Source organism: Podarcis melisellensis (assembly GCF_964234715.1).
Source record: "Podarcis melisellensis genome assembly, chromosome: Z".
Lineage (NCBI taxonomy): Eukaryota > Metazoa > Chordata > Lepidosauria > Squamata > Lacertidae > Podarcis > Podarcis melisellensis.
This window is the reverse complement of record NC_138547.1, coordinates 8,862,695-8,882,082: the sequence shown is the minus strand read 5'-3', so window position 1 is coordinate 8,882,082 and position 19,388 is coordinate 8,862,695. Positions and strand designations below refer to the sequence as shown.

The 19,388-nt window shown below is 44.1% G+C and overlaps 2 protein-coding genes across 4 annotated transcripts in view; one reads left to right on the top strand and one right to left on the bottom strand.

The window, feature by feature from the left end:
* Positions 1 to 19,388, bottom strand: part of SLC31A2 (solute carrier family 31 member 2) — a 766,698-nt gene that overhangs the window by 568,382 nt on the left and 178,928 nt on the right. The gene's annotated exons all lie outside the window — the stretch shown is intronic.
* Positions 1 to 19,388, top strand: part of LOC309361395 (uncharacterized protein) — a 149,729-nt gene that overhangs the window by 72,708 nt on the left and 57,633 nt on the right. For all 3 annotated transcript variants that reach the window (XM_081896272.1, XM_081896271.1, XM_081896273.1), the window contains exons 15-25: positions 1,071 to 1,124; positions 2,431 to 2,475; positions 2,734 to 2,787; positions 4,167 to 4,211; positions 6,696 to 6,749; positions 7,669 to 7,713; positions 8,104 to 8,157; positions 8,565 to 8,609; positions 10,074 to 10,127; positions 17,351 to 17,395; positions 18,499 to 18,552. In XM_081896272.1, coding sequence (XP_081752398.1) covers positions 1,071 to 1,124; positions 2,431 to 2,475; positions 2,734 to 2,787; positions 4,167 to 4,211; positions 6,696 to 6,749; positions 7,669 to 7,713; positions 8,104 to 8,157; positions 8,565 to 8,609; positions 10,074 to 10,127; positions 17,351 to 17,395; positions 18,499 to 18,552 — 549 coding nt within the window. The remainder of the gene's footprint in view (positions 1 to 1,070; positions 1,125 to 2,430; positions 2,476 to 2,733; positions 2,788 to 4,166; positions 4,212 to 6,695; positions 6,750 to 7,668; positions 7,714 to 8,103; positions 8,158 to 8,564; positions 8,610 to 10,073; positions 10,128 to 17,350; positions 17,396 to 18,498; positions 18,553 to 19,388) is intronic.

Below are 19,388 nucleotides of genomic sequence, written 5' to 3'. Positions count from 1 at the left end.
ACACTACGTAGTCTTCTGTAAAGTATAAAACGTTTACTCACAAGTAATCATCTGTTCACACAAAGGTTCCCAGAAGGCAGACTTAAAAGGTTAGAACATAGTTTAAATATGGTGGCTATCTCCTTATGGGAGAAAGCCCCCCTTTTCTTCTCTTGGCCTGGAGCCAAGGGTGCATCTTAGTAGTGCTGTTGTTAAGATGGCACCGATAGAGACAAGAGAGACAAGATGGTAGCCAGCCTGTGGCTCTTTCTACTTCTTGAGAGGCCACACCCATCTCAAGTTACACATAGGAAGTTTCGTCTCAGTCCTGAAAAGCAAGACGTTCCGGCTGGAGGACTGAGACAACCTTCATGTCTACTCAGCGAAGTTGTGTTTGACTGCACCTGATTCTTACATCCCACAGTAACTCCCCTTTGAAGAAAGGTTGCAGCAGCATTTGGGACTTTTTTTGTTTACAGAAAAGGTGTGTAAGATGATAGGTTTACAGAATTATGTATGGGAGAAAGTGGACAGAGAAGAGCTTTCGTCCCTCTCTCATAAGGCTAGAATTCATGAACACCCAATGAAACTGAATGTTAGAGGATTCAGGGCAGACAAAAAAAAGTCCTCCACACAGTGCATAGTTAAACCATGGAACTCATTTCCCCAGGAGGTCGTGATGGCCACCATCTTGGATGGCTTTAAAAGAGGGTTGGGCAAATTTCTGGAGGATAAGGTTATAAATGACTACTAGTCATGAAGACGATGCTCTTCCTTGATGGTGAGAGGAGTAATACTTCTGAATATCAGCTGCTGAGAACCACAGGATGGGATCCCAATATTACAAGAAGGCTGATTTCGTACAGCCACTTTAATCCCCACTGCCTCATCCTTCTGCATGTGTAGATCAGGCCTAACAGTTGAGGAACCGAAAAACGTGCATCCCATGTGTGTGAATGAACTCCGGCATCCAGTATCCAGAGAGATAATGGAGGGTGCCTCAATAGTTTTATCATTTTTGTATATGTGTCACTATGGGGCCTTTGAGGTTGGGCAGGACAAATAAAATCAGCTGTATGTGCCTCTTTCAGGGTTTTCTGGGAGATCCCGGCCCTCCTGGCAAAAAAGGAGAAAAGGGGGCAAAGGTGAGTGTAGCGGATGAGACCCCGTCCACAAGAAACACATATTTGATTGATTTATTTTTTAAAAAAATATTTTTATACTGGTGTTCACAAAATAAAATAAAAAATAAATCTCAGAGCAGTTTACACAGGTACCAGGCAAAAGCATTTCCTTTTCGGCAGGCCTTCGACTCTTATCTGTAACCTTGAGTGGGTGGGATCCTGCTACTTAAAAATACTTTTGGATTTTAGATTTGTTTGTTTGTTTCCCACCCTTTTATGTGTTTGTTTATATATTGTAAGACATATATTGTAATCATCAGCAGCATCATCAGCATCAACATCCGATCAGGTTGCCCCAGCCACTCTGGGCAACTCCCAACAAAATATTAAAAACACAGTAAGACCTCAAACATTAAAAATTTCCCTGCCCTCTTTTATAAACTGTGCATATATATTTCCACAGTCTCCACCTCCTCCTTAAGATAAAATTGAAGAGCAGGTTAGCAGCCTTCAGAAGAACTGTGGAGGAACAACAACAACAATTTTATTATTTATACCCTGCTCATCTTGCTGGATTTCTCCAGCCACTCTGGGCACCTCACAGCATATATCAGAACATACTAAAACATCAAAACATTTAAAACTTCCTGATACAGGGCTGCCATCAGATGTCTTCTAAAGATGGTTGTTTATTTCCTTGACATCTGCTGGAAGGGTGTTCCACAAGGAGGGTGCCACTAACAAGAAGGCCCTCTGCCTGGTTCCCTGTAACAGTAAGAGAACCAGCAGCAGACCCTCAGAGGAGGACCAGTTTAAGCCAGCCGTACTCAGCTTCTCTGAAGGAATAACCTTCTGCTTGTTTCTTTCACACAGAGAAGCTTCCAGAACCCTCTTGAATTACCATATTTTTTGCTCTATAAGACTCACTTTTTGCCTCCTAAAAAGTAAAGGGAAATGTGTGTGCGTCTTATGGAGCGAATGCAGGCTGCACAGCTATCCCAGAAGCCAGAACAGCACTGTGCAGCGATCCCTCTTGCTGTACTAGCTTCTGAGATTCAGAATAATTTTTTCTTGTTTTTCTCCTCCAAAAACTAGGTGCGTCTTGTGGTCTGGTGCATCTTATAGAGCGAAAAATAGGGTAATTAGAATATAAAAGATCTCTACACATCAGATCAATACTTTCTGTACCAAGAAATGCAAACTGACAGTTAGATGATCCCAATTGCCACTCTCAGTCACCAGTCTAGCTGCCGCATTCTGGCTTAGTTGTAGTAGGATGTTTGTATCCTTCATTGTATGTCATTTTTCATTTTATGTCATTTTTCAGGGGGTCAAAGGAGAATGCGGACCTTCTGGACCTGTTGGGCTCCAGGTAAGCAATTTGGCTATATCACTTTGGCTATTTAATCTATCTTCACAGCAGGGATGGGCAATTTCTCATGGTTCCTTAACTCTTTAGCAGAGCAAATGTATTTTGTCAAGACCCCTGAATCTGATAGTGATCTGGGCTTTTGTCCAGATGTTAGTGTGACTCTCGGGTTCAAAAAGGTTCCCTTCAGTGTCATTGTCATCAATAAATAACATCACCTCCAAATATTATTACATGACATTATAGAGGTTTGTCTTACAGGGTTTGATGGGCCCTAAAGGTCTTCATGGTTTTCAGGGTCTCCCTGGGCCAAAGGTGAGTGGTTCCTGCTCTGCTCCTTTAGTCCTCTGTTCTAAGCATGATACTTTTTTTGCAGCCCCTTTTAATTCTAAGCAATATGTTCTGATATCACTGTTGCCCATTTGCCTGGTTAATTTTTTTTATTTGATTTGATTTATATCCCACTTCAAAGAACTCAAGGTGGTATCCATGCTTTCCCTCTCTCTATTTTATTCTCACAACAACCCTGTGAGGTAGGTTAGACTAAGAGTTTGGGGCTGGCCCAAAGTCACCCATTGAGCTTTATGACTGAGTGGGGATTAGAACCATGCTTTCCCAGGTCCTAGTCCAGTGCTCTAACCACTACACAACCCTGGCTTTCTGTTGTGCAGGCCTTAGTGTTAGTGGTTTTCCATTGGCAAGAACATTGCTTAATTTTGCAGCAGTCTCCAGCCCTGACTGAGTTTCCTCTTGCAATGGCTTGATGAAGTTTGGATTTCTTTTGTTTTTAATTTGTTTTCAAGCTTTCTAACCTGCCTCTCTGGCAAGATACTTAATAGGGATAAAAGCTGTGTTTACTCTAAACATATTATATTATATTATATTAATATTATCTATGTATCCCTTCATAATTCAACAGAAATCTCTAGCTAGTTTTTGAATCCCACCAAAAGGCAACATAAGCAAACAATACAAACTTCCTATTCACAATCCAGTAACTACTAATCATCATCATTCCACATTTTAAGTAAGATAATGAGTAAATAAATATCTCTAAACAATGTGCATTAATATTTTTTAAGCTCATGAGAGAAACAAAACATACACAAAACATAAAAATGTATCAACCTGCATCAAAGTGCTACCTAATTTATAATGTATCAGAGAGGATCTATATTAAAGGAATCATAGAATCATAGAGTTGGAAGAGACCACAAGGGCCATCGAGTCCAACCCCCTGCCAAGCAGGAATCAAAACTATGCACTAGCAAAAAATGATTTGTGTGCATAGGCATAGTCAGTCTTGTTCTGCATGATGTGTTTTGCTTTTGCTAACTATAAAAATATCAGGCTAAGGGTCCATCCTCTACAGAATGCTGTGACCCTCCAGATGTTGCTGGACTATAACTCCCACTATTGGTTGTGCTGGCTCAAGCTACAGAGCGAAGGCCTGTAACCCAGTGGCATTGCACACAGAAGGTCCCAGGTTCAATCCCTGGCACCTCCAGGAAGGGCTGGGAAATATTCCCTGCTTGGAATCCTAGAGAGCCTCTGCCAGTCAGTGTAGACAATATTCAGCTAGATGAACCAATGTTCTGACTCTGTATAATGCAGCTTTCTAGATTCTTCATAAGACTGAAGAAGTTGTTGTTTAGGAAGGTAGTGTCCAATTTAAACATTTTATCCTGTTGTAGGGAGATGCCGGCTCCATGGGCTGTTCAGGACCTGCAGGGCCTGTGGTAATAATTTCACGTTTTCTTTAGTCACTTGTAAAATCCCTCTTGTGCTCATCCTGCCCCAGTATTTTTCATTAACCTGTAAAATGTCAAAATAAAGCAACAATGCTTTTAATAAGTTACCCAAACAAGCAGGGGTGATAGGTAGAACAGCAAGCTTTCCTCCCTCACTGATTCCTTCTTGACTAATTACTTGTTAGTTGTTTTTCTCTCAGGCTCTACTCCTTCCTCTTTCTTCTCCAGTTCAATTAGTGTTAGAGCTTCCTTTGTTAATCTCATGACTTCAGGATGGCCACATGTCAGTTTGTACTCATAATAGCCTTGTTTGCCATGAGTTTAAGCTTCTTCTGATTAAAATGATGGGGCTGTTGAGTCATGAGGAGGGTTGAAAAAATTATCTAGCCCAATTTCCAGACTCCTAGAATATCTACAATGCAGATTTAAGTACTGGTTGGATAATAAATTACTCTCTTTGAGGAATTATCGGAACTGTAACTTTGTGAATGATACAAATATTGTCTAGCAGTTTCCAGGATTCTTTGGGAGAAGCCATGATAGTAATCAGTCTGTAGTTCAGATCGTCCATTAGGACTTTCCTTGGCCATCAATATGGGGCAAGTGTGGGAAGAACTTAATAGCTTTGGACAGCTGTAAAATAAGCAAATCCCATGCTAGAGATCATTAGGAAAGGAATTGAAAATAAAACTGCTGTTATAATGCCTTTATACAAATCTATGGTGAGACTACACTGTGTATGGCCCTAGTCACCTCACTTCAAAAAGGACACTGTAGAATTGGAAAAGATCCATAAAAGGATGGCCTATATGATCAAGAGAAGATCCCTTATGAGGAAAGTTCCCACTGCACATCACCAATTTAGCACTTTTGAGAATCAGTGGAATTCAGGAGGAGTCTCTATTTAGGCCAGAGGGTTGTCCCTTGAAGGCTCTGAAGTTCTCTCAAGGGGGTGGAGCTTGGAGAAGGGAGTATGGAGTTGCTGACATCATTCTGTCACAAGAAACAATGGAGTGTGGCTCCAGGAGTGAAGTCAAATTGTTGGAGAATCACAGTGCATGCTGTGGCTGCAGAGACCAGTAACTCATAATTGCTGCCTTCTGCAGCACCAAACTGGCAAGCCTGGGCAGTGTGTATGGAGGTCCTGGGCTGCCCAGACGACAAGACCCCATCTTGGTCTCATTGATGTGGTCCAATGGAAAGCAGAGCAATACATTTGGCACCATCTTGGCTGCAGGAGGCAGACAAGGTGCCATCCAACCATCTTAAGAGCCAGGATGCTGTCAGCAAGTCCCAGCTGGTTGCCCAGGAAAGTATAAAGACAAGGAAAAGTTTCTGTCTTTGAGCTCTTTGCTCTCCTACTTTTAAGGCTCACTGGGTTCTGGAAGATGGAGGGTCTGGAATGCTTTCTAATGACAATGTGTCAGCTGGGTGTTGTTCCGGCTCTCCCAGGATTTCCCAACTTTTCTCCTCATCTGCCTCTGAGCTGCTACCTCCCTCAAACCCCTGTTGTAAAGCTACACTGTCTTCCTCTTTCTCCTCCCTGGAAGGGTCAGGATGGGGAGGCAATTTCTGTCCGTACACCTTTGAACCGGTGCCAGCGACTGGGCTCAATAACTAGTACTGCCCCGACTGGGCTAGGTGACTGGAGCACTTCCAAAGACCTTCCACTCATGAAAAACAGGTCTCAGTGCACTGGACTCACAACTGTGCATTGCGAACACCATACTCAGCAGAGTATAAACAACACGGAAGAAAGCTGGGAAGCATAACTTCTTTTATTTCTAATAGCTACTGCAACTAAAACTACTGGCTTGCATGAGTGTTACAGCTCTCACTCAGCCATCTAATCACTACATAGATAACACACAGACTCCACACAGAGTCAGGCAGGAGCAGAAGAAGCGAAGAGCAGTTTCCATCCCCTTTCTGAAAACATCATATCAGGAGGTTCTCGCAATGGGAGGGGTGAAAATATCAAGAGTTTCCACCATTTCTTCTCTGCCCAGTCCCTGACACTTAGGAACTGCACTTTGGATTTGCATAGGATTTACTCCTTAGACTTTTCTTCTCCCAAAGATGTCCCTCAAGGCAGCAGGTAGGAAATATGGAGACAGAGGCATAAAGGCTTCTGTTTCCTCCCAAACTTTGTTGGAGCAAATTGCTCACTCAGCTATCTCCAGTCCACTAACCTTTGCCCAGCCTTGCCTCAGGCCTTTCACTGCTTTCATCATGGGGTCCAGCATTGTTTCAGAACATGACAATAATGCTCCTCATAGCTGTATGTTAATGCTTTTTATTTTTATTTTTCATTTCATACGTGTAAAAAAATGCTCCCCAGAAAGTTTCCCTTTAGCAGAGTCCTCCAAATTTGCCTCAGGAGATATTTGCAGTCAAATAGCACCTATCAATAAATATTTTTTAATTGCACAACAACAAATTCAGTCACCTTATCTGTGTTGGTGTTTATAGGGTGAGCTGGGGGAACCAGGACTGACTGGAGTGCAAGGAGTTAATGGCTCCCGGGTAAGTGTTCTGGGAAAATTGAGGGGTGCAAATGCAAAATGCAAAATTCCATCCTCAGAGAAATTATTTGAACAGAAGTCAGGAGGGAGGTGGGGGAGGGGTAAGTGGATGTAAGATTAACAGAAGAACAACATGCTGGACCAGACCAATGGGTCATCTCGTCCAGCATCCTGTTCTCATATCCACAACCATATTCCTCAGTAGTAGACTTGTAAACAGGGCCTGAGCACAAGAGCACTCTCCCCTCCTGTGCTTTCCAGAAGCTGGTTTTCAGAAGCATTACTGCGCCCAATTAAAAATTCCACATTTTGACAAGTGAACCATTAAGGTTCTCCAATCCTGATCTGCAACCTAAGTTGCCTATGTTCGTCTGCCCTTTGGCACATTGCAAAAACATTCATAACTCCTCTCCCTCCCTCTCTCTGTCTCTCTGTACGTGTTGAATATCCACAACTAGATTTCTTTGTTAAAAGCAATGAAACCAGAACATAGTTTCAGCTCTGCTTACCAGTTCTTGGGTTCTAAAGTAGCAACCAGCACTCTGCAAATGTTGCAAACATCAACACAACTGGTGCTGTCCTCTGAAAAAGGGAATGGGCTGTGAAATATTTCCATGTAAGAAGAGGGGTGGGGTGCAGAAACTGTGGTCCCTTCAGTTGTGGTTGGACTCCCAACTCCCAGTAGTCCCAGTCAGCATGGCTGATGGCCAGGATGACTTGGTAGTCCACCAACAATAGGGGAGGGGGGCACAGGATACCCATCCCTAGTTTAAAAGGTTTAGATTATTTTTTTTAAGGATGAATACACCACTCCCACCAAGAGAAGGTTACTCAACCTAAAAGTATATGTATCTATGTATTATAATGTGACTGTGTGTGACAGAAAGTTGTTGTTGATATTTTTTTTTTGTCTGCTTCAGGGAGAAACAGGGCCTTCAGGCCTGCCAGGCCCACCAGGCCCTCGGGTACGTACTCATTTCTGGAATTGCTAAGGCAACAGAGCTGAGATGCCCAAGGGGTGTTGGTTTCCTGAGGCAGAAAAAGCAAAATACACCCTGCCCCCTTGTGTTCTGTTCTGTTTCTTCAGAAAGAAAATACTTAATCATGAACTAGATAATTGGGATAGAAGACACAAAGTTACAGGCAGCAGAAGAGTGGGTGGGTTTCCCATTGAAATCTGTGGGGAATTAAAATTAATAGGGATAAAGAAAATGAATGAACTGCTTCCAAATCATTTTTGAAAACAATAAAAAGTGCATGAATGGAGGAACTAAACAACCATTTCTCTCTCTTTCTTTTGCATACCCTTCATCTGGTCTTGTACCACATCTGGGACTTCCTTTCACTCTCTTTAGGGCCCACAAGGTTTGGAAGGGAGGCATGGGCCCAAAGGACTTAGGGGATTACAGGTGAGTGGTCCATACCTTCCTTAGAGACGTGGGACACAATCCTCCAGATGTCTTGCTGCCTGGTGATCCTTTGAAACAAACTCCCCCCCCCTTTAATGCAAATATAATGGAAATTTGAAAGCAGCATCAGCTCACATTAACAATGAGGATAATCCATCCGTCCTAATTTAATCATCTATATTAATATAAACAGTCCTTATATCCAAACAGAAGTGCAAACAAGATTGGTGATTATAAGCTACATGTTCAAGTGTAGAAAGCACAGTGAGACCTTCACTGGAAAGTGTATGGCCAGTGTTTATCTTTCTAGCCAGGTAGTATGTGGTTTTGTAACAGCTTGCAGGATCCACTTTTACTGTCCATCTGCTCATCCTCATGTCACGGTAATATAATCATTTTCCTTTTAGGGTCGCTTTGGGAGAGAAGGACCCCCTGGAGCCAAAGGACACCCAGTAAGCACAATATCCCCCCCCCTTGCCTTTTAAACAACCAAAGAGTTGCTCTTTCTCCCAATAACTGATTGGCACCTTTTTCCATCTTCACAAAAATCATCAGTGAGGAAAGAAAAAAAGAACCACTGATGGTTAATATAGTCCATCTCCACTGCCCTGAAGGTATGCCCTGTGGAGGACCTTAAGGACCACAAATAACAACACTTTGGAGGTCCCATGCCTCAAGGAAGTTAGATTGGTTTCAACTAGGGCCAGGGCCTTTTCAGCACTGGCCCCGATTTGGTGAACGCTCTGTCACAAGAGACTAGGGCCCTGTGGGACTTGACATATTTCCGCAGGGCCTGCAAGACAGAGCTGTTCTGCCTGGCCTTTGGTTTGGACTCAGTCTGACCCTTATGTTTCCCTCCCCTTATGGTTTTGATCTATGGGCTACTTTTAAAATGAGGCTGCATTTTAAATTGCATTTTAACCTGTATTTTAAATTGGGGTCCCCCCCCTATTATGTTTTTACTGTGATTTTATTGGTGTTAGCCGCCCTGAGCCCGGCTCTGGCTGGGAAGGGTGGGGTATAAATAAAATTTATGATGATGACAATGACGATGACGACGACAATGATGATGGTGATGAAGAAGCCCACATGCTGGATTTCAGTGTGACAGCAGGTTCCCCCCCCCTCCATGATTTCCAGCAACTGGTTTTGGGAGGCATATCATGTCAGACAGTGGAGGTACCACAATAGCTAGCATAACTAGTAGCCCTTTGATAGCCATATTATCCATGAATTTGTCTAATCCTCTTTTAAAGATGGTCCACATCAGTCACAGTCACTACACCTTGTGAGAGAAAATTACATAGCTTAATTAGCCCTTGAGGATTCAAAGAAGTGTATAAAACAAGTTTGGATGGTTGTGTTCTTAAAGCCAAGAACATGAGTCCAGCTAGATTTGGTCCAGTATCCACATCTCCTAGTGGCCTACCAAATGCCTGCCAGAAGCCTGCAAGGCAAGTGTAAATGCAAGAGCACACTCATGATTCCCTGAAACTGGTATCCAGGGGCATGTATCAGCAGTAGGGAACCTGTAGTCATCCAGATGTGGTTGGACTATAATTCCTACCAGCTCCTGCCAGGTATGGTGAGTGGTCAGGGATGGTGGGTGGTGAAGTCCAGCAACATCTGGAAGGCCACATATGCTCCACTCCTGGTATAAATAATTAAATCCCAGTGCCAAAGGAATGAGAAATAAAACAGATGTGCAGCTGATGCAAAGGGCTTTGCATGCAGGAGGTCTTGGGTTCCATCCCTGGCATCTCTGTGTAGGCATGGAAAAGACCAGGGGAACTTCCAGCGTTGACAAAACTGAACTATTTATGTCAGTGGTCTGACATCATAAGATAGCTTCTTGTGTGTCCTGTTTTCTCCATGCCTGCAATCCCTAACATTATGCTTCCTTTGTCATGTTTCAGGGAGAAAGTGGTCTTTCTGGCCTAAGAGGGGTGCATGGACGAGATGGCCTAATGGTATGTGTTGAAATCTGCACAGAGGGGAATGGTGTGCTCCAAGCGTACTCGCTGTTCTCCTTTTACTTACTTATAAAATTATTCACGTGCTGCTTTTTCATAAAAAGGAAATATCCAAAACTGTTCACAAGAGTAGCACATAAAACAGTAGAATAAAAACCATATCAAAGGTTAAAATTTGACATCAATTAGCTACAGTGGTACCTCAGGTTAAGTACTTAATTCGTTCCAGAGGTCTGTTCTTAACCTGAAACTGTTCTTAACCTGAAGTACCACTTTAGCTAATGGGGCCTCCTTCTGCTGCTGCCGCGCCACCAGAGCACAATTTCTGTTCTCATCCTGAAGCAAAGTTCTTAACCCAAGGTACTATTTCTGGGTTAGCGGAATCTGTAACCTGAAGCGTATGTAACCCAAGGTACCACTGTATTGTGAGAAAGGTATATTCTCAGTTGCCTGCATTGGCCCAGTAAAATAAAAAGTTTTCAGCAGGCGTTGTAAACGTTGAAACAGAAGGTGCTTGCTGAATCTCTGTTGGCAGAGTATTCTGTAGGACTGGGCTGATGACACTAAAGGCCTAGTTTCTTGTTCATGGAAGCAGACAGAGGCACAGGGTCTTCTGGATAACCTGTTTATTCAGTATTCATTCTGATTTAATTCTGCAAAGCTTATGCAGTGAGACTGGGTAGTGGTGGTTTGTGAGTATATCCTACAATATATCATTGATGCAGCAATAGTGCATTTATACTTGACTGTCAACACAACATTCTGCTTTATTAGTTGTTTCATAATGCTTCCCCAGTGTTGTTGCATTATTCCCATCTGGAAGGGCCCTCTTGCATTAAAGGTAAAGGTAAAGGTACCCCTGCCCGTACGGGCCAGTCTTGACAGACTCTGGGGTTGTGCGCCCATCTCACTTAAGAGGCCAGGGGCCAGCGCTGTCCGGAGACACTTCCGGGTCACGTGGCCAGCGTGACATCGCTGCTCTGGTGAGCCAGAGCTGCACACGGAAACACTGTTTACCTTCCCGCTGGTAAGCGGTCCCTATTTATCTACTTGCACCCGGAGGTGCTTTCGAACTGCTAGGTTGGCAGGCGCTGGGACCGAGCAGCGGGAGCGCACCCCGCCGCAGGGATTCGAACCGCCGACCTTTTGATCGGCAAGTCCTAGGCGCTGAGGCTTTAACCCACAGCGCCACCTGCGTCCCTCCCTCTTGCATTACAGAGCAACAAAAGCATTAAAAAGGAAGGAAGGAAGGAAGGAAGGAAGGAAGGAAGGAAGGAAGGAAGGAAGGAAGGAAGGAAGGAAGGAAGGATCCATCCTGTAAAATACTACAGGATTTCAGCAAGAAGCTATGCTTGGAAACAAAGATTTTAGCTCTTCTAGTACATAAAGGCAGGTTTGGCTCTGTGCCAGTCGCTGAAGCAGAATGGAATACTCCCTTTCATTCTACCTAATCAAAATAAGTGAGAGACAAACAATGTGGGGTTCTTATGTTGTTGTTGTTGTTTTTACTGAAAACTATTTGAGAAAGGATTTGATTCCCCCAGTATATACTTTCTGTTGCCCACCTTCTCTGCAACTGGTTGCCTCGGGTTAAACAAGTTTCTTAAACAATATAACAGGCATGCAAAATTCATTTGCAAAAAGCAAAAGTTACACTAAGTAGATACGGATGAGGGACTGGAGCTCAATGATAGAGGATATGCAAAAAGTTCCAGGTTCAGTCCTTGTCATCTCCAAAGACTTTTATCTGAAATCCTGGAGAGCTGCTGCCACTAAGTGTAGACAATAATGAGTATATTATATTTTTTTTTTTTATAAAATTTTTTATTCATTTTAAACAGTATAGAAAACAAAATAGACAATAAAATAGAAAAAGAAAAAGAAAAACATACAAACAAACATACATGACTTCCCCAAACCTTCCCATCACTGCACCCTTATTTTTTAAATTAGCTTTAAGCAATAATGAGTATATTATAAGGCAGTTTTCTGATGTTTCCTATTTAATCCACTCCTTCATTAAGAGCATAAGAACAGCCTGCTAGATCATGCCAATGACCTGGTGCCAGTGAGAAAACCCACAAGCACCAGAAGCACTCTCCCTTCCTGCAATTTCTAGCAACTGGCATTCAGAAGCTTTGATGCCTTTAAGAGTGGATACAGAGAGTGAGCACCCTGTGAAGAGGGACTGATAGTTAAACCACTCTGTTTAAAGTGGTATCATAGCTCTTTAAACACATGACCTGAATATGGCCTTAGTTATTTCCGTTAATTCCACTGAAAACACATAGACTCTCAGTTAACACGTGGTCGCATAATGACATTCTTCTTGCTCTCGTTTTCTCTCTCTATTCTCTGGTCACATCTGCACCAAACATTTAAAAGCACAGGCCGTCTCTCAAAGGACAGAGGCATAGGGTGGGTGGGTCCAGGGGAGTTCAGGGTCCAGGGTGCACTTTAGTGCTCATGCCTTCCCATGTCTCTGTGAGGAGAATCAGAGCTTATAGGGTTAAACAGCTCAGAGTGAGGGTCCTGCCCACTGGGGGTGATCTCCATCTGAGGATCTGTTCTTTGTTCTGTGTGAGACTGGTTTCGCTTTTAACCAATGAAGGGAGACAACATGCAGTCTCCGGAGTTTCTGATTTATTTCTGCTATACAGTGGTACCTCGGGATGCGAACGGGATCCGTTCTGGAGCCCTGTTTGCATCCTGAAGCAAACGCAACCTGCATCCACATGTCTGCGCATGATGTCATTTTGACCGTCTGTGCATGCGCGCACAGCAAAACCCAGAAGTAATGTGCTCCGTTACTTCCAGGTCACTGCAGAGCGCAACCCGAAAATACTTAACTTGAAGCACATTTATCCTGAGATATGACTGTACAAACAAAGCTTCTTAGAATTAGACCAAGAAGCAGCATAGACTCTCTTTTCTGCATGCCGGCACACAGAGCACAGGCTGTCTTTGTACTCTGCTATTGTCCGGCAAGCTGAGTGGCAATGGAAGCGCACCGGACAACCCCCCATCATCACAGTCTCTGCCTCTGGGTCAGCGCTGACCTGGAGGAGGAGAGCAGGAGAGTGGATAGCAATGATGCCACCCATCCTCCTTGGCTGTGGTGCACCTCGCACCCGGCCACAGCAGCTACACCTCTGGGTCAGGCCTGACCCAGAGGCAGATAGCGGCAGCTTCCCTACCCCTCTACCCCTGGACTGTGATGTCCAGGAAATGCAGCTCCACCACTGTGAAAGGATACTGAAAGCTGCAGCTTGCCTGTCACAGAGCTACAATTCCCTGTACCCTTAACAAACTACAGTTCCCAGGATTCTTTGGTGGAATCTATGTATGGTGTGGCTGCAACTTCTGTTAAGTGGCTGAGTACCATGTTCCATCGGGGATCTGTCACAACATGCTTTGCCTTCAGAGGATGCTAGGTTCAATCCCCTCCATCCCTAGGTACGTCTGAGAACCTGGAGAGCTGCTGCAGTCAATGCAGACAATACTGGGCCAGTGGTCTGACAGTGTGCTATGTTCCTGTGAGCAGTGCCAGATTTATGCACAGTGGACGCTCGGGTTGTGAATGTGATCCACGCAGGATGCACGTTCGCAACCCGCAGCATTTGCAACCCGCATTGCCGCGTCTGCGCACACGCAGGTCACAAATCGGCGCTTCTGCGCATGCGAGAGTGCTAAAACCCAGAAGTAACCCATTCCGGTACTTCCAGGTTCGGCGCAGTGCACAACCCGAAAACGCGCAACCTAAAGCGTCTGTAACCTGAGGTATGATTGTATAAGCCAAACAAGCTATAGCTTTAGGGCCCCACTCTTTTTGGGGGGAGCAAAAAAATTAAAGGGGAAAAAACTGGATATGCATTTCCAAAATATAAGATAAAACAACCAAATAAAATAAAACCTACATATAGCAACAGTGTTTTGTGTTGTGTGGGCTCTTTTGATGTAAGTAATGGGCCCTGCCTACTAGCCTGCTCCCTAAAATATCGCTGGTTTGCTCATTTTTATATAGAGGGTGCCTACATAAAATATGTATTTTATGATAAAATACATATTTTGTTATGTGCAAATGGCTTTAGATACCTATTAGTTCCATAAATTACCATATAGCATATATTCAACACAAAAAAACAGTGACAATTTGTTGTTGACAAAGGACAGCTGGACATATAAAGGGCCCCATTACCTTCAGTAGCTTAGGGCCTCATCAAACCTAAATCTGGCCCTGCCTGTGAGTGTGTATGCTACAAGCATATACTTTGAAAAAAACTTTTTTCTGCCTCCAGCTAGACTCCCTCCCCCGGGCTAGAAATGAGTTCCCTTAGGAGTTTTGCATCACCATCAGGAGACTTAAGTGTGATTGATTAGGTGTAGATTTTGGGTGTTATTCCTCACCCACCCTTCCTTCCAGCTTGGGTCTGATGATGTTCTAACTCAGATCAGGTTCCGCAGGAATGTTCCCTGTTTCTGCACCCTTTCTTCCTCTGTTTCTGCTTCTTCTCTTGTCGATCAGCTGATCAAAGCCCCAAGGTGACAGATGCTTGACATTGAGAAATGAGGCTGCCCCATCTCACTTGCACAAACTGGTGGCTTGAATGTGGTAACAATTTTCCTGGCCTTCTGGCGATTCATCTTCACATCCCCTCCAGGCATTTCCTCCTGCAGGGAAGGGGCCCCTGGAGCTCAGTGGTTCGGCAGCTCAGTGGTTTAGCATCTGCTCTGCATGCATAAGGCCGCAGGTTCAGTCCCCAGCATCTTCAAGTAGCACTGGGGATTATGTAGCAGGGAATGTCCAGAGAAGTGTAAATGCAATACTTAGGTACCTAAGCTGAACTAAAGCTGGACAATATATACTTGCACCCCTCAAATGGTTTGAGGCCAAATCCATTGCGCAGCTTGTATATGGTGCCCAGTTAGGCCCCTTTGCCAATTGCGCACCATTAGAACTGGTACAATCTAAACTGTTAAGATCAGCTGGACAAGTGCCCAACCACATCTCCAGTGCTACAATACGTCTCGAAACTGGATTCGTAAGAATTGAGGCTAGAGTATGGTTCGCCAGACTAAATTACTGGCTGAGACTATTCTTCCTCCCAAGTGGCCTTGCTCCCTTAACTATTAAGGACAGTTTCCAGATGACGTGGAAATGTGCAGTGATAAACATACAGTGGTACCTCGGGTTGCATCCTTAATGGAACGTAAGATGCGACGGCGCATCTGCACATGCACGGGTCGTGTCTTGCCACTTCTGCGCATGCGTGTGACGTCATTTTGAGCATCTGCGCATGCGTGAGCAGTGAAACCCGGAAGTAACGCGCTCCGTTACTTCCGGATTGCCGCGGAGAGCAACCCAAAAGTGCTCAACCTGAAGCACATTCAACCTGAGGTATGACTGTAATAACAACTCTAGGCCTCACCCCACAGATCCTACTCAACATGGGGTATTAACAAGCCAAAAAAGCCCCATCAAACAGCACGTGGAAGATACAGAACACCAAGCAAATTTAGCCAGGTCCCTGAAATTTTTAATCAGTGAAATCAGAAGACACTTCGCCTCCCAGAAGCCATATATAACCAAACTTGAAGTTCCAAAATAAAGTTTGGTGCTGATACAAATCAATACTAATCAGAGGTTCTGCCCACTCTAACAAAAGCCTGCACCCCTAGCAAAAATCCTGGCGATGCCCATGCCACGCCCCCCCACCAGTTTTCCCGCAGGTGGAGAGATGGTGATGATCTACCTGTTTTGTATGTGCTGATTTCTAGCGGTGAGCTGAAATGCTTCTCCAGATGAATATCTTAAGGGCTGTCACATGAAAGAGGGAGCATGCTTGTTTTCTCCTGCTCTGGTTGGTAGGACTAGAACCAATGGCTTCAAGTTGCAAGAAAGGAGATTCCAACTAAACATTTGGGGGGGGGATTCTGACAGTAAAAACTGTTTAGCAGTGGAACAGACCCCCAAGAGAGTTTGTAGACTCTCCTTCCTTGGAGGTTTTGAAGCAAAGGTTGGATGGTCATCTGTCAGGGATGCTTTAGCTGAGATTCCTGTCCTGCAGGGGGTTGGACTAGAAGACTCTTAGGGTCCCTTCTAACTCTAAGATTCTATTAATTTTCCTGTACCATTAGTGCAGTAGCTCTCAAACTTCTTTCCCTGGGCCACACTTTCAGAATAATAATTTACTCACGCCACACCAGTTTTTTTATTGATAAGAAATACATTGGAAAGCAAAAAGAAGCAACTCCTTTTTTAAAATAATTTTTTTATTAAAGTTTCAACAAATTTTTTATCAAAACAAAACAAAACAACACAATAACATACAAAACACAATATAAAACATAGAAAACAAAGAACACATATAAGTTCAATTCTTAATTTCTTGTAACTTACTTTCCTGACTTCCTCATGCCTCCCCTTTCTGTATTCCAATTTCTAATTTATTTTCAGCAAATCCTTCCCTTACTTTTGGCTTACTTTTAATATTGCTTATTTTCTTTAAATTAACCATTACCGCTACTAACCACTTAATTTCTAATCCAACGTCATTTTAACACTCATTAATTTTGCTATATTTCTTTAAGTAGTCCTTAAATTTTCTCCAATCTTCCTCCGCCGTTTCTCTTCCCTGATTCAAAAAGAAGCAACTCCTAGTAGTGCTTGGTTTTGAAAAGATATCTATGCATATTCTGCAAAAAAAATAAAAAAACTATGCTATGCTATACTGTACTGAAATGTTTAAATGTTTCTTTGATTGTCAATGAATCTTCCCACCACATTGCCATCCTCTCCTACCACAACAATATGGCACACCACACCTTTTGAGAACCAATGCATTAGCAGGTGGCAAAGTTCCTGAGGGTAATCATTTTTTTGTGGCCCTGCTAAACTATTCATAGGGAGGCAAGACTGTTCTCTCCACAGCTGACAGCTAATATTGGTCATTCTCAGGTGTCTTTGGGGAGGCGGAAGGGAAGCTGCCACCCCCAGAGAACACAGTGTCCAACAAAATATATGGTTACAGGATGAAGGGTATTCCCCAAATTTCAGAGCATTTAAATCTTCTTGGATAATATCCAGCTCAGTCTTATAGCTTTCATGTGTTTTATTGTGGAAAGGAGGGGGTGGAGGGAATGTGAGGGCAAGATTCCATGTGTCTTAAAGTTTCTTTGGCTTTTTTTTATTAAAAAAATACCTTTTGTCTCTATTTAAGGGGTTGACCGGGAGCCAGGGCCCTCAAGGACCCCCTGGGGACCATGTAAGTGGCTTTGCTTTCCCCACCTGAAATAAATGTTCAGTGAAATGAAAGTAATAGCAATGGACAGAGCACTCTGTTTCTGATTAATGTCAGTGTCACATGTGTTCAGTGCTAAATCCATCCTGTCCTGTTTCCACCTCAGTCTTCTTTTTTAAAACAAAAGACATGAAAATCGGCATCAACTTTTATCAACTTCCCTACCCATCACAAGATACTAATTTTTGTATACGTTATCCCTAAAATATGCATTTATACACACATAATTTTATCCTAAAATATGCATTTTATTGAAGCCAAGGAGCAATGATATCATTCTGATTCATCTGGGATAGGGAGGCAGGAATCTGTCAATTTCATTTTTTCTCAGATCCCCATTTTTCCAATCTTCAACTCAACTTCCTACATTTCAGCATCAGTATGCAATTTGGTGGTCCCCGCTGCCCCACTAAATTTTGTCAGTATTTGAAAAGTTCCATCTTAATCCCAAAGAAATGGCTTGGTTGAAAATTCAGCCCCACTTAGGAATAGACCAGGTATAGGCAAACTAGGCCCTCCAGATGTTTTGGGACTACAACTCCCATAATCCCCATCTAACAGGACCAGTGGTCAGGGATGATGGGAGTTGTAGTCCCAAGTTTGCCTATGCCTGGAATAAACAAAGAGGAGAGTGCAATTCAAAAGTTGGATTTGCCGAGGCATGAATGGGGCCTCTCAGCCTGGCCCTCAGCCCTCTCCCTATATTTCACACCCATCTCCTCATGAGATCTGCCCAACACCCTTCATGATGCTTCAGTCTGTCAGCTGGAATGCGTTCTTGAACCCTGGTGATGCCTCTTGCTTGCTTGCCTGGATGAAGCCTGGAGAGAGATGTATGCACACATGGATGCTACTGACATTTCTGTGACTGGAACGTACAAAAGTATGAGTTGCTATCCCACCCATTTTTTACTCTTGCCCCTTCCACCACTGGCCTGGAAGGTTTACCCCAAGGGGCTGGAGTCCTTGGGTTGAAAAAGGGCTCCCCACTCCTGCACTAAAGGCTGACCAGGTCATGCTACTGCCTGTTCTCAATGACCCTCTCATTTTAACCTTTACTCTTCCAGGGGAGCAAAGGACCAAAGGGAATAAAAGGGGATCCGGGACCCAAAGGTGACCAGGTATGGTAACATCTCGTGCCCAGGGATGTGTAGCAGTTATTCCAGTGCAAGGTTCCCTTTTTGATATTGTTGCATGCTCCCTGCTCCCCTGAGCAAGAAACAAATGCATTGTACGCTGAAAGTATCCGATTCCTGTCCTCAGCCAGCTGAAGAAAGACCTCTGCTTGGGTCCCTGGAGAACAGCTATAAGTCACAGTGATGGCTGATGCCCATTGGGACTGGTAGGATGCCAGGCAGGGAAACCAATAGTAGGTGGTGCCAGAGCCAATGATTGGCAGAACCACTGCTTCACTACTTGTAAGTGGCAGGCAGGTGAGAGCAGACTGAGGATGGTAGGGCTTTGCCAGACTCTACTGAAGAGTCCCCAATCCTGGGCTAGGTAGACAAAAATTATATGACCTGATGTAAGGCAGGCAGGGGCATACCTAGGAGTTGTGTAAGTTGCCCCCCCCCAATGGTGCAGGCACAGGGGGAAAGAAAAAATTATATCTCTCCTCCTTGTTCGGAGTGGCTAGCAGCCCACCCACCCATCTGTGTGCTCCCCAGGCTACACTTCTGTTGCTCTGGGTGGCCAGTCAAGGAACACAGAATCCCTGGGCACCTCAACAGAGGAATCTGGTCACTGCCATGGGCAGTTGCAACAGCAGGAGACCCTCCCCAGTTGGCCGGCAGTGCTATTAGAAGTGTAAGCGGAGCGCCCAGGAGGGCTCAGAGGGAAGAATGACTGAGAGATTGGCCGAGAGTTGCAGAAAGAGAAAAAAGGAAGGGGGGGGACAGGGAGGCAGAAGGGAAAGCAGCGAGTGGAGGGAGGGAGGGAGGGAGGGAGGGAGACAGGC